At 37.6% G+C, this 14,943-nt stretch overlaps 1 protein-coding gene across 1 annotated transcript in view; it reads left to right on the top strand.

Annotated features, from left to right (window-relative positions):
- Nucleotides 1-764: 764 nt before the first annotated feature.
- LOC107690809 (AT-rich interactive domain-containing protein 4B-like) overlaps nucleotides 765-14,943 on the top strand; it is a 101,540-nt gene continuing 87,361 nt past the window's right edge. The window contains exons 1-2 of the mRNA XM_016489224.1: nucleotides 765-988; nucleotides 8,469-8,528. Coding sequence (XP_016344710.1) covers nucleotides 8,523-8,528 — 6 coding nt within the window. The 5' untranslated portion in view covers nucleotides 765-988; nucleotides 8,469-8,522. The remainder of the gene's footprint in view (nucleotides 989-8,468; nucleotides 8,529-14,943) is intronic.

Below are 14,943 nucleotides of genomic sequence, written 5' to 3'. Positions count from 1 at the left end.
TGTGTTAAATTACATTACACAGTAGATGTGTGATCCATCTTAACACACAAATTGTGTTAAATTTGACACGTGTTGTCCAAAAGCACACTCACCACGTGTTAAAATTCTGCACAACGTGTCATTTTTAACACATCTCTTGCAGTGTACACATAACTTAAATATATTAATATAAAATATTTGATTATATATAATATTCATTTTAAATGAAAAATAAAAAAATGTATATATTACTCAAGTTACAGGCTAATTTAGTAAAATGAGTGGGATAGGGTACATACATTAAACACATGAATTTTCTGCAGACGTAAAATATATCAATACCCATGTAAGAGGAGGACTTTGATATTTGGGGACCTTTTTCACCACGGTGTTAGAAGAAAATACTAAGTATTTTGTGCAGATGTAGTGCTAGATTGTGTAAGATGACACTGTTGTTGTTATTATTATTACAACATTTTCGTGAATGCAATTTTAAATTACAATACATAAAACGAATAAGGACCGGGTGATTGTTTGTTTCTTTTATTCAAATAAACGTTTAGACTTTTCATCATCAAATATAATTGTACGCAAAGAGCGGGCGCGTGAAAGTGGGCGGAGCCTGGCGATATTTTCCCACTCGCTGTTGAACTATGGGAAATGTAGTTTACGTCATCATTGTCCCAACGCGAGTGTTCCATTCAAAACATACAAGTCCCATGTATCTTTGCGATTAAAGGAACGCCGAGACGGTTTACCTTCCAATAGAAAACGGACGGGGCGGTTTCCACAGTGGGAGGTTTGTGTATCCTTCAGTCCGTTTCAGAAGCGGAGAGGATTACCACCGACAACGAGTGCGATTGAGGAGCGATTTTGTCGGATTCGCATCCCGACACCTTCCTTACATTTTCGGACGACGTTTCCAGCGCCGATCGTCGATGATTTTCCACGATTCTCCAATGGATTACTAATTTACCGCAGGGACATCGCGATCTGTCGGATATATCAGGTAGGACGTTGTGTTGACCAGATAAAGTCTTAATGGAGACGGAGATCGAAGGAAAACTACGCCGCGTCGAGCTTCTAAATTAGCATTATTTACGCGAATGTCGTTTATTCGCTATTTTGACAGCTAGGCTGTAGCGCTAGTAGCGCTGTCGATCAACGGTTTTCTTAACCTTGTTTCCTCGCTGGCCAAACGGTTTACGACGTAAATAGTGCATCCAAACAGCCTTTATTAGTTTGTTATTAGTCGATGCAGCAGATTGGCCAACTTTGGGCTCCACTTGTAACAGCAGATGTTGTGTTGGAATTCGCGAAAAGACTCGACCACTTTCTGTTCGCCATCAAATAGCTGATGGGGGGGAAACAGTGCCTTACGTAAGGCTTTGTGCGATCGAAAAGAGATGTTTCGACTAAAAGCGTTGAAACCTGACGGGGCAAAATGTATGAATCTGGAACGCTTGGCGAACTCTCCCGCAACGGTTGTCTCTTCGAATGAATCGCCGTCGTCCGAAGCGTTCCGTTATCGCGCGTTTTCTGGAAACGCCGTGTATATTATGTTTTAACCTCGACGTCGATTTCTACGGATCTTCGAGCGTGAGCAGAAATGGCTGGCGAGGCTATAGTTCTCCAGCGAGCCGATTTCATCCCTAGTTGTCAGCGAAGACAAGAAGATAAAAGGTTCGGTTTCGACGACACGGATGTTCGAACGCGACAGTTATTGTTTGAGGTCACATTAGTGTCGTTACGTCTCACAGCGACGCATTTGTTTTCCATTCTCTGATGTCGAAAGCAAATAAGTCTGGAGCGAGTTGTACAAACCCCGTTTAGCTTGACCTTGTTCGGATCGTTCATTGTGTTGACGCAAGCCGTGAGCATTTTGCAGCCGAGCTTTATCGCCTCCATTTAAATACCGAAAGCTCTTTGTGATTTAACCGTGCTTTTCTCTCATCGTGACATTTGGATTTATTCGAAATCGCAATGTCGCTATCGTCCCACTTCGTGAAGTCAACGCAATAATAAAGAGCGGGCGGCAGATTCCGTTCCTTTGTACGTTCAAAGCAGCGCTGAGCGTCGCAATGTTAAGAATGTCGACGTCAAGCGACTGCAGTTGTGTGGCACAGAAATGGCGTCATAATGCTGTAGCGCAGTCGACGTTACGCAGACCTGATCGAACGCTACGCTTAACTTTCTCTGTACTTTAACTCTAGTTGTTTTACTCCATTGTAATGCTGACTCCTCAACTCGAACAGCTCAGCGTTCGCTTCTGTGCTGGAGGAACGATCATTACATAAACGGCTGAAACACTTGTGGCTTAAAGGTGCTGTAAGCTATTTTTTTCTCCACATACCACAAATAAAACGCCCCTATTACCTGGCTGTTATCACTGAATAGTGTCTTTACAAATCACAACTGTCTCTGTGACAGGCTCTGTAAACGGCAAAGAGTCAGGGGAGCGGCCCGTCCTCGTTTTAGCCAATCAGAGACGCGCTTCGTCCGTCAATCATTTTGTGCTGACATTGCTGGCATGTCTGAGGAGGGCGGGGTTTCGGAAAAAGGGCGTGTCGTTGAAGGAATGGGGGTTGGTTTAATTCGGTCACTAAGTCTGGTGGAAGTTAGCAAATAGTGACTTTTAAGCCTTAATGAACGGTTGGACTCTTTTGGTTTTTAGTCTGTAGGGTCCCCATGTCTGCCATTGGTTGAAAAGTCCTGTCCTAAAGCTGTGTTTGGTTCACAGTGTTTACATTTATCATTGAAATCAACTTCGGAATAGTTGTCTCTGTATATTAAGCTAGGTTATGAATATGATATTGAAAAAAAAAATTAGCAATGGAAATGCTGTTCAAGTTAGACATAGTGTATTTGTATTTCAAACGTATTGCTGTTTTTCTGTTACTTGATCATGAACACAACAATGGTGATTGATGGTGATCAACCCTTGCAGGATATGAACCTGCAACCTTTTTGTAACCAGACAAGGGTTAACAACCACTAGATATATTTCCTCCTTTTTGCTAACATACAATCATAAAGCTACTTTCTAACAACTAGAGGCAATTACCTGGTTACGTTTCCATAGATTATTACAATATAAACATTTTAAAACTTTTAAAAAACTGTTATTTTCATATTAGCTTGTGATGTTCCTCATTATATGTCACTTTGGATAACATATTCTGTTAAATGTAAAATATAAATGGTCGCTCCATGTCAACTAAACCAGAGGTCCTTGGCTAGAAAAAATTATTTTGATAATTTTGTGACCCACACTTGGTTTGGTTTATGACTAGGGCTGTGCGATGAATCGAAATCGTCATAAAATCGCGATTTGAGCGGGCGCGATTTCTAAATCGCTTTATAGCACGATTTTCCGCGCCCCGACCTCCCGCAGTATGCTGCCCGAACCAATCAGAATGCAGCGTGCCTAAATGGAGCACGAGAACAGAACAGACCGGGCGGGCATACAAACGTAAAGCCAGGTTCACACACTCCGTCTGTGTTGTGTATTTTTTCCGCGCCCATGTTAACGGATCAGAGCGTTCACACTGAACGCGATTGCGGTCCGGCAGTGCGCTCCAGGAGCGGTGCGTCTGCAGCAGTAATGCTGCGATCGTTTCCACACGGAGTCTATTTCTGCTGTGCTGCACGCGCTGAATTAAAGTGACAGCGCATTATTCGCAGTAAAAATTAACATGGATTGACACGGAAATTTAGTAATTACACCATAAATGCATATAATTAAAGTCTACTGTTTCACAGTCATGCGCAGTATGTAGCACGCAGCGCACCTGTATTTGACGCACCGTAAACTAGTGTGAAGTCGCACGACTCGCCGTCGCTTTACTGAAAGCGCTGTGTTTCTCACACATGCAAAGAGAGAGAGCTAGAGTCTTGCATACCACGCTGAATCGACGCACTACATGGCATTTGTGATCGGAGAAATGACAAACAACAAGCCCTACTCTACACTAGGGATGAGCGATATGGGCTTAAAAATATATCACGATATTTATGGTATTTATTACGATAACGATGTCAATGACGATAATTCAGGGAATCCTGTTTCTTTTAAGAAAAGTATTATCTTTCCTATTTTTACCCAAAATAGTTCACACGTAATGTAAAGACTGTTTAATTCATGAAGCCAGAGGGGCGCTCTTGCACAGAAACTCCACATATCCATAGCAGAAGAAATACTACTGACGATGCTCCAGGAAGGTATCCAGTTATCGCCAAAAGTGAGCAAAGCCTGACAAAATCGGCAAAAACCTCAATTTGTGGATGTCCTCATTTGTAAAACTGTTATAAAAATAAAGTAAACAAAGTTTTTTTTTTATTTTTGAAATTGTAAAAATTAGGGATGGGCGATATGGGCTTTAAAATATATCAGCTACTCCTCCTCAATTTCACGTCCGCTTTCCGTGATGTCGCTCCACACTGTCACACACAGAAATATGTCAACAACTAGACTTTATCGTTATTATAGCAGGAAGACTAATTCTTATCGTGGGGAGAATTTACCGGTATATCGCAAACGATAAGATACCGCCCATCCCTAGTAAAAATGCAGAAAGTTTTCTGTGAGGGGTAGGGTTAGGGGTGGGTTTAGGTTAAAAAGTGTATAACTATCTGTATATAAAAACAATCGAAGTCTATGTAATGTCCCCATTTAGATAGCTAAGTAAACGTGTGTGTGTGTGCGTGTGTGTGTGTGCGTGTAAAATAGTATATCAGTCTGGCGAGTAAACAAAAAAATTTACTAGCCAATGGCGATTATATTGCCAAGGTGTGCGTAGAGGGTTGATTAATGACTGTAAAGCATGTCTGTGTGTGTCAAAATCATGATTAAAATCGAAATCGCAAAATTGATCAAAGAAATCGTGATAGGTTTTTTTTTGTCCATATCGCACAGCCCTATTTTTGACCACTGAAAATGTGTACAATTTAACAATTTACTCATGGAGCCACATTGGAATCTCTGTATCTCTGGAAATGAACCACATAAGGCCTTAAAAATAGGAAAACAAAGAAAAGTGTGCTAAGAACTAGGGCTGCACAATTAATCGAATTTCTAATCGCAATTACAATTATGGATGCCACAATTACGTAATCGTTCAAAGTGGCAATTAACATAATCCACTTATGTTATTCTGCACGCTGAAGATATGTTTTTTTCTTTCTACATGTTATCTTAAGGGTTTTTCCATTGTTTTATTTTTAGTATAACATTATAATACCATTCATAATTTTTTCTTCTTTAATATAATTTAAAGGTGCTGTATGGTGGATTGCACACCGAGTGGTTGAACTAGGTATTGCAGTCCAAATTCAAAATATTGGAGAGGGGTTTTTTTTCACCCGGCCCCTCCTCCTCAGACTTGACGCACACTCAGGTTGCCAGATTGACAACACCAACAGGAAAGAGCGCACTTGACAATGAATGAAATGAAATGCGCTGTGTTTTCCGCCAACTGGCAACCCGGGGTGCCGAAATATAATTGGGTAAACTGGCAGTGGGCGGGTTTCACAAACCAAAACAGAGACCGACATTCCGGCCCGGAATTTTCAAAGGAGAATAACTGACTGTAGCATTGTTTTTCAGATAAACAAGTATGTTAACGTAGCATGTTTCTTAAATGTCTGCAAACATAATATGGTATTTTTATGCTTTAGTAGAGTCAAAAACTTACATACAGCACCTTTAAAGAAGAAACCAATCCGATGTATATTTGACATTTGAGGCTTAATACTATAGAAAAGCACTAAAGGTTTTCTAGTTAGAGTGTTTTCAGCTTGTTTATTTTCATATAACAATACGGCATGCATCAAGCAATGGTATAAACATCATTTAAATTGTGATAATCGTAATTAATCGCAATTACAATTTCAAGGGAATAATCGACAATGATGATTTTTGTCATAATCGTGCAGCCCTACTAAGAACTAAAATCTAAGGATATTAAGATATCTTTAATACTTTTTGAGTTACATGCATGCATGCATGCATACTTTGTGAAAAAACACATAAATTGCTTTTTCCCATTTTAGAACTGTCACCATTGGCAACAAAGATTGTTGAAGTCAACATATTTTAACTAATATATTAACTACCAATATCTGTGCACAAAACCCCCTGTAATTTGGCTTAAAATCTCTCTCGAAAATTGTCATGTTGACCCCCCTTTACAAAATAGTGGATTACTCCGTAATTATACATCCATGACATTTAATGTTTTGGCTTTCATCCCGATTTATGCTTGTCTTTGTTCAGAAAAAAATGTCAATCAAAAAATTGAGCCAGGGAAGTTTCTGAAATTTGGTTGATTTGACATTGAATGACTCAAATGTAAATTGTATAAAAAATAAAATGTATTACTACGATCACTATTATTGTTATAGTATTATGATTATGATTGATCAAATTTTGTAACTAATTTGAAAATATGATGTCGCACGGTAGACTTGTAAGTTTCACATTGGTCTTTATTGTCTGAAAATGTAAATGTTAATCACAAATGTATTAGATTTCGAGGCTGAATAAAAGTGTGTTATAAACAGCTCACGTACATCTTTAATGGTCTCGACCAGCAGCATGAAGTATATCTAGAGCTGCAGATGTCTGTGCCTCCCGGTTAACAGCACACTCTCAAGCACAGTTTGCTTTCATTGCAAAAATACAAACATTTAGCTGCAATCAACCAGTTGCATTACTAATTAGTCATTTATTTGAGACGCTTATCCAAAATAACGTCAATCAAGAGCACAATTGCTGTAGTTAATGAACTAACCCTTTCAACTGACTGATTACCAACCAAGTTCTTCAACCAATATGCTTTTTATTTCAAATAGTTTGAGTAACAGATCTAAACTATTTCTATTTAGGGCACAGTTTTGGGGAACATTGTTGGGCACATGTGTTTCTGTGTAGATCTAAAGTAATTCACATTTCCTAATATCAAAAAGCCCAGCATGATGGGTAAATATAATTGCTTTTTTTAGAGATGCACCGATTGCATTTTTCTTGGCCGATTCCGATTTCTGATTTTTCAAGTGTGACCTGCCGATACCGATTTTTGCCGATTCCGATTTTCTTTCTAAAAACTATAATTGACAACATATACAAACAAAAATGTATACTTTTTTTAATGCAAAAAAATTATTTAAATAAAAATATATTAAACTTTACAATTCCTCCAATCTGGACAAAGTTACAGATGTTCTCTCACTTAAACAACTCTCAAAATAATGCTCTGTGACTAGAAAAGAGATAGAAATAACAACTAACTGAAAAAGAGTAGCTGTATATAACAAAACAGGATTTAATTTCTCACTGTGTCTTAAATTGTAATTTTTTCACTGTCCTTATTAAATGTCATCTTTCATGTCAAATTCTTACATTGTTTCAATTAATGCAGTTTGAATAATAAGAAACTGTACAGCTGTTACCATTCAAATGAAATCAGTATCAACAAACTCCATCTTCCCACTGCAGCAAACACAGAAGCTGCATCTGAAGTGGCATTAGATGTATTTACACAGACTGTTTGATGAAGCTAAGGTGCCATATGCATTTACACTGCAAAATTAAGAATGCATAAAGAATTTTATAAGATTAATATTTTTAAACAAAAATGCAATGATAGTTTCAAATATGAAACCAAACCAGTAGGTGGCGGCAAATGACTGTTTGAATGAGTGAGTCATTTAGTCCTTCATTCAACAGATTCGTTCAAACGGCTGATTCATTCAGAAACGAGGCAAGTGACTACTGTCTTTATGAATTGGTTACTGAGTCATTGACTCACTTGATTCGTTCAAAACTTGGATTCATTCAGTAACGATGACACAAAACCGTTCTGCTGTGGCTTTGATTGGAGCTATTTTCATCAGCAAAGCTTAGCAAAAATAGTCAGTATTGTGTCTAAAATGCAAGTCACTTAATTTTAACTTCTTGTTTATTGAACTACAGTTGTATAAAATCACATTGCAATCATGTTGAAACATTCTGTTCGTGCAATGTTGTGTACCTAAATCATATATTATACATTTCCTTTTTTTTTTTCTACCGAAGTATGCATCTGTAACTTTCTGTGTGTGCTGTTGCGCTCATTTGTTTTGATTTGTGTACGAGTCTCTCTCACACACTCACTCAGGCGGCGCAAGCCTCATCTGGCATGACATCAATACATTATCAGTCGCCGTAAGTGTGACGTCAACAGACCGGCTCGGAATCGGCAGACTGACCGCCGGTCACCGGTCCGGGCCGATCATGCGGAAAACCGGCTAATTCCGGTCCCTGGCCGGTTGATCGGTGCATCTCTAGCTTTTTTCTGTCTACTTTCTTACAACTCAACTGGTTACATATGAGATTTCTATGACCGTCCCACTTAATGTCTGATCGAACATCTCAGCAAAGCAATCTTTTCACTCATCTGTTCAGCGTCTTGCTCTTGTTCTCATTATAAATATGTTTTCATGTCTTTCAGCTGAAGATCTGAAAGTGAGTTCACTCGAGAGGATCACCGTCACCGTGGACGGAGATGAAGGTAATGGTCTTGAACTTTAGAGCCACTTTATAGAGATGATATGGAGCATGGCAGATGATTTAATACTTGAAATGTCTCTAGTCTAGACGTTGGTTTACGTCACAGCAAGACAAAGCCATGGTGTGCTACTTGCTATTGCCATTTGATTGCAGTTTGTATTGTGGAAATACGTTTTCATTTAACTGGACAATTTGTATTTTTGTATTTGTAAGTGCATTAGTATTCTTGGTCTTCATGGAGGTTGGGAGGCAAATGCGTAAATTTACTCTACATTGATTTTTGATAAATGCAGCAACCTTCAATTTTGAATTCATGGCATCTGTAAGATGCTTTTTGCCTGTTTTTAAAGTTTAATCTTTTGTATTAACGTTTGTTTTGGTGACACTTGTATTTCAAGTAGTATTTTATTTGTTATTGGTCTGGATCTGCTGTTTTTCTTTATGCAAGAATTTTTTCTGTGTAGCGAGCATGTATTTTAATGGTCATAGTGTTGAGTTTTGCATAGTAATTTTGCTTTATGATGATAACTTCGAAGTGCAAACATTTTCCTACAAATGCGCTGCTCTCTGGTACTTAACTCTAGATTTGTGCTCGGTACAGACGACATGAACACTTTGCTCTGCTTCCTGGTTTTCTTTTTCTTTTGGTCTGTTTCTCTCTATAAATTCATCATTGTAGGAAATGTAATATCAGTCGGCTGTGCAGTTGTTTTTAATGTAAAGCATTTGTGCTTTCCTTTTGATTCCATGGTGACTAGCGACCAGATCGTTACCTGTAGAGTTAAATTGTGGTCCAGGACATGCACTTAATGACTAAACTAAGTTAAATAACAAACGTCTGTTCAGTGAAAATAGAGTAATCCAGTGGATAGTGAAACTAATATTGAAACTAAAGCATGCTTTGTCACACGGGATCAGATTAAGCAAAGCATCTCTGATTACAATAGAACGTCATTGCATGCATTTTAAACAGAAAGTGCATCCTACGGCATGCTAATACCAAGTGTAAACCGGGTCTGCTTACGCAAGATACCGGGTTCAGTCTGTAAAAGGGAATATGATAAAAATTCATGGAGGCGCAGTGGGCACTGAGTCATGCTCCATTAGCAAACTCCAACACTTCTTGCATCCACCTCTGTAACATATGGTCATGCCCAACAGCAAGGTGGACAGCTTGAAGATTATCGCAGAGATCCATCACGCACTAGTGCTCTGGTCGGTGGCGGCGCTCAGATTTTCTGTTGGCTGTGGTTGTTGTTATCGGTTATTTGAATAATCATAAGTGGTACAATGCGATTTACCCATCTGCTCCATTGACTGACGTCTGTCTTTGTAGAGATTGAGGGAAAAACCCGAGGCTCTTGTTCATGTTTTTCATTAAGCTGCTCAATTGACTGTGAGGTTGTATTGCTCTTCTAGTGAGAGTTTTGGGTATTTACTTACATTTTGGAAGAGAAGGCCATCTAATAGTCTTGATTGCATAGATTCTCTCACACCAGAGACTGATGCATGTGTCTCAGTACATTGCAGCAAAAGGTCAGATCTATTCAGTGCAAACCTCTGTCAACAAGTCTTTCAACTCTGTCTGAAAGTAAACAGTTGAGAGAAACATGCTGCCAGTGCCAACTGTCATTTAAAGGGATAGTTCACCAAAAAATGTAATTTCTGTCATTATTTACTCACTCACATGTTGTCCCAAACCTGTATTAATTTGTTTCTTGTGCTGAACACAAAATAAGATATTTTGAAGAATGTGGGTAACCAAACAGTAACTGATCCACATTGACTTTGATAGTAGGAAAAAAATACTATGGAAGTCACTGTGGACCAGCAACTGATGTTTTTTCACCTTCTTCAAAATAGCATTTATGTTCAGCAGAAGAAAGAAACTCATTCAGGTTTAAACAACTTTTGAGTGAGTAAATGATGGTATAAAAAGACAGACAGATGACAGAATTTTTATTTTTGGGTAAAATATTGCTTTAATGTTAATAAAACAACAAAACACAAAGAGTAAAATCACTCACTACTCTTAACTGAAAAACTTTAATACAGTTGCTTTAATAGGAATCAATCTATATAGAGTTTTAATCTTATATTTGTTCATTCAAATTCTTGAATGCTCCTGCTAAATACACGTATTGTACCTTAAAATAAAGCACTGTCGTTTTACTTGTATAATATGTGTATTTATAATGTGTATCTTGGTACTTTATTTTTTAATAACAAAGATAAAATAATGACAAAGATTTTTATCTTTGCCCACTTTGGCCTAAATATCCTCCATTCTTTTTTTATATTTTGTTACCTTGAAAGGCTTTGTCTTCATAATATGGAAATTAGCTGTAATGCTCAGACAGCTTGCAAAATAGTAAAAACCAACATCATAAAGAATCGTGATAAAATCGTGAATCATGATATTTCTTTAAAAAAATCGTGATATACAATATTTTTGCCATATCCCCCACCCATAATTCTGGCCATAAATCGCTCGCTTATATGGTAAGGTCTTTCTGATTGACATTTAAAGTGAACAGTTATGCAATGTTTTGTCTATGCATGTCATCTTTGGTTTATATGAAATAGTTGATACCACAATAATGAACCAGGTTGGGAAAAATGTTTGTCCAAGTTAGTCTTTGTAATCTTCATTCAAATGCAATAAGTAGATTATTTCTCAGACTATAACACCAAGAACTGAATATTTTATGAAAAGGCATAATAATGCAGTTTTGCTCATGCATTTTTAATTCCCTGGCTAGTAGCGTTGGGTGTAATGCATTACTAAATAACGAATTACTTTAGAAAAAGTGATTACTTTAGATTTTTCTGTAATGTAATTACAGTTACTTCTGATGGCAATTGCATTAAATACTGTATAGACTATAGAACAATTAAAACAATATGGATTTGGGAATCTTCTTCCTTAAATACTTTGGTCAGTTTAAAGAATTAACAGAGACTTAACTGAGCAGTTTCATGTCTGTTCTTATATTGTTCAACTGGTGAGGTTGATATGGGATTTAGAAAGTAATTAGTAATAAATAATGCAGTGATTTTTTAGAGAAAGTATACACTGTTAGGTGTAATTAGTAGCTAGTAATTACTTAACCAACACTGCTTACTAGTAAGTAGGTCTTCACAATATTTTTGAAACAGATTATTTTGCTCAAAAATGATAATTGCGATCGTTAATCACGACAATTCTCATTGGTTTTATTAAAGTTCGCCAGAGAAGGTTTGCTCGCAGATTTAGCCACAACAAATATGCCAAAAATACGAAAGCTTGTGGAGGCTTGTTAGCAATGCAATATAATGCAAATGCCAAATAAAAACAATGTTTTCGGGATGGATAAATATCCAGCGGCCAAATATTGCTGATGACTGAGAGAAGCAGAAATTGCATTCTTGATTAAAATGCCATTAATTGTGCAGTTCTACTAAGCATCTCAAACACCTCTTGAGTATCTTTTAAAGATTTGATGCCACTAACCTGACAGACTTTGGCAAATCCAGCGATTCGTTTTTCCTCAATCGTTGAAATAGTCTCGTACCTTGTTGTTTTCAGGCCGGCTGTTGCATCCCTGGACTCCTGCAAGTTGCATAGCTGGCAATTTCAGTCAGCACTTGCCTTTTTTCTATCCAGTATGCAACAGATAACAGACTGTCCAGAGCTCAGTGAGATCTCTAGCCAGCTGAGTGAGCACGACTGGTTGTTGTAGTGTCTTGGCATGTAATTATATGACATTACATCACATCCTCAGTCATTTGAGCGCTGTGAGGAGACTGGCAGTGCTAGGGTGTGTGTGCTAATTTTAAGATGTTCATAAGAGACGCTTCGATAATAGAGAAATGGCCAACAAGACTGGTGTTTATCTCACATTACAGTGCCCTTACAAGGCGCCCTACTCCGCAGAATGTGTTAACATCCCTCTGGATGTGTTGACGTCCCTATTCTGAGAAGCGTTTCTTTTCACCTTGTGGTGAGAAACGCTGACATCGAACTTCTGTCAGCGTTCCTGCGACTACGTGCAGCGCCGTGGACGAATGAAGCTGGCACTGGGTATTCATCTGCTGTTTTTGGCTTTAAAAATGTAATTGACACATCTGAGGACTCTATGAAGTTGAGCTCTTTGTGTGCATGTATTAAGTAGAAATGTGATAAGAGATTACGCTGGACTGCATCCAGCAAAACAAATGTGTTTTTAAAGAAAATGTAGGTTTTGCCTTTGCAAAAATCGTTGTGAAGCTATGACGTTCTGGGTGGTTGCTAGGGCATTGCTAAGGTGACCAGTGTTGTTGTTTGGACGTTGCTATGGAGTTGCTAGGGTGTTCTTGTTTGGTTGCTTGCTTAATGGCCTCTTAATGGTCTCTTTATTAGTCACAAAAAGGCCACTGCCTATAATTTAGTATTATTTATATACTATTGTAGTATTTATTCATGTTTTGAATTAGCTTTTGTTTTGATATTTACAGTTTTAATTTTAGTTTCCATTTTTAGTGATTTTGTTGTGTGCTTTCGTTATTTTTATCAGTTTTAGTTTAAAAATATTTATATTTAGCATTAATTTATATTTATTTCAGTTTTTGAACTTTTAGTACTTCAACTTATTTTACTTGCCATTAATGCAGAATTTTCATGAGTTTTTAGTTTTAAATATTTAAATTAAATTTTATTTAAGCTTTATTTCAATTAACAAAATATTAAATGTTAATAAAAATATTTAAATAGTTTTACTTTCAGTTTTAGGCAGTGTTATTTTGTAAGGCTGGGTTTTGACACAAATTTCACGATTCGATTCTCATTCACAAGCTTTCGATTCGATTACCGATTCGATTCAATATCGATGATTTTGGATATATATCAGGTACAGTACTTGCCAAATATTCTCAAGGAAAAAAAAATCTCTCAACTAATGCTGTAAAATATACATGAGAGTAATTTGGTACTACATTACTATCATATTGAAGGTTAAAATTGACTGATTTGTTAAAATTACACTTAATGAAGTTTTTAAAATAATAAAGTTACAACATAATAATATTTCTACTTCAATTCTTTTTTTTTAAATAGAAACATAATGGTGGCTGTCCTAAAATCTTGATGGATTTATTCAAACATAAATTAAACATTGAAGAACAGTAACATTTATAATGAATATGTTATTTGGTGCATATATTTAGCAAAATGCCCCTCTCTACAGTTTATTTTTCTATCTGACTAATGAGTTTATGGTCACCAAATATGTTTTTTCTGAGGTAAATGTGACGTTACGTGACATTGTTTACAAGACGTTATATTGACGTCTTTGCGCGGCTGAAACACTGATTGAGCGATTACATGAGACAGGATACGGATTGTAAAGTTGTACTCTTTCTTTTAACTTGCCTTCGGATGTTTAGTCATGTTTATTTTGTGCTGAAACTGGTATTAATGTTGAGGAGATGATCAGTTCACGTGCGCTATGTGCTACAGCGATCTGTCACTCCACATTAAACAACGGCAAAACGTATTGTTTAAATACTAGGGGTGCTCTGATTGATCGGCTACCGATCATTATTGGCCGATAATCGCTTTGGGATGATTGACCGGCGGTCTCTAAAAAGGCCGATCTCAAAAAAACGATCTCAATTGGCACGACATGCAGCGGCACCGTCTCAGTCTCTGTCCGGCGCGGGTGAAATAATTATAATGCTGAAGGTGAGGTACTCACCTTCATATTTCTTCATTAAATAACTTCTAAAGTAATCTGAAAATCTTGTGAGACGTAATTTCACAAACAGCGAGAGTGAATCACCGCGCGCACGCGCTCTCTCTCTTTCTCTCTCAAAATACGCAAATGGCTTCAAATCACCACACCTCGCGTCTGTCTATAAGCGAGCTGCACGCTGCACAGTTGAAACAGGAATTGTCACTTGCACAATCGAGGCAGTGTCACATCGTCGCTAAAGTTTATAAATGGCATTACTTTTTAATTCTTGCCAGTGTGTTTAACCATTCAGCGCTCGCGTGCTCTCCTGGAGATCGTGCACTCATGCACACTCGCAGCGCACACACATAATGCCAGGTTCACATTACTCTGTTTGCAGTGTGTATGCGGTGCGTATTTTTTTTCCGCGTTCAATGGCACTCGTGGAGGTAGGAAAACAAAGTTCTTTATGAAACGCAGATTATGAAACTAATGGATAAATGTTGTGTTTAGGGATGCGCCGATCCGATATTCATATCGGGTATCGGCTCCGATAGTGCCATTTTTCTCGGATCGAGATAGTGCCATTTATCGGTCAGAGATGGTCGATCCAAATCCGAGATTTTTTTTTCTCGATTGTGCGAATTGTTCTGTGTTACTTCTGAAGCCATACGATAGCTTAATGTGAGCTACATATGAATATTTAAGTCCTTACTTACGGGGCAT

The sequence above is a fragment of the Sinocyclocheilus anshuiensis genome, unplaced genomic scaffold (assembly GCF_001515605.1).
Source record: "Sinocyclocheilus anshuiensis isolate Anshui unplaced genomic scaffold, SAMN03320099.WGS_v1.1 scaffold2584, whole genome shotgun sequence".
NCBI classification, from domain to species: Eukaryota; Metazoa; Chordata; class Actinopteri; order Cypriniformes; family Cyprinidae; genus Sinocyclocheilus; species Sinocyclocheilus anshuiensis.
Note: the sequence above shows the minus strand (reverse complement) of the source record. Positions and strands in the feature narration are given on the sequence as shown.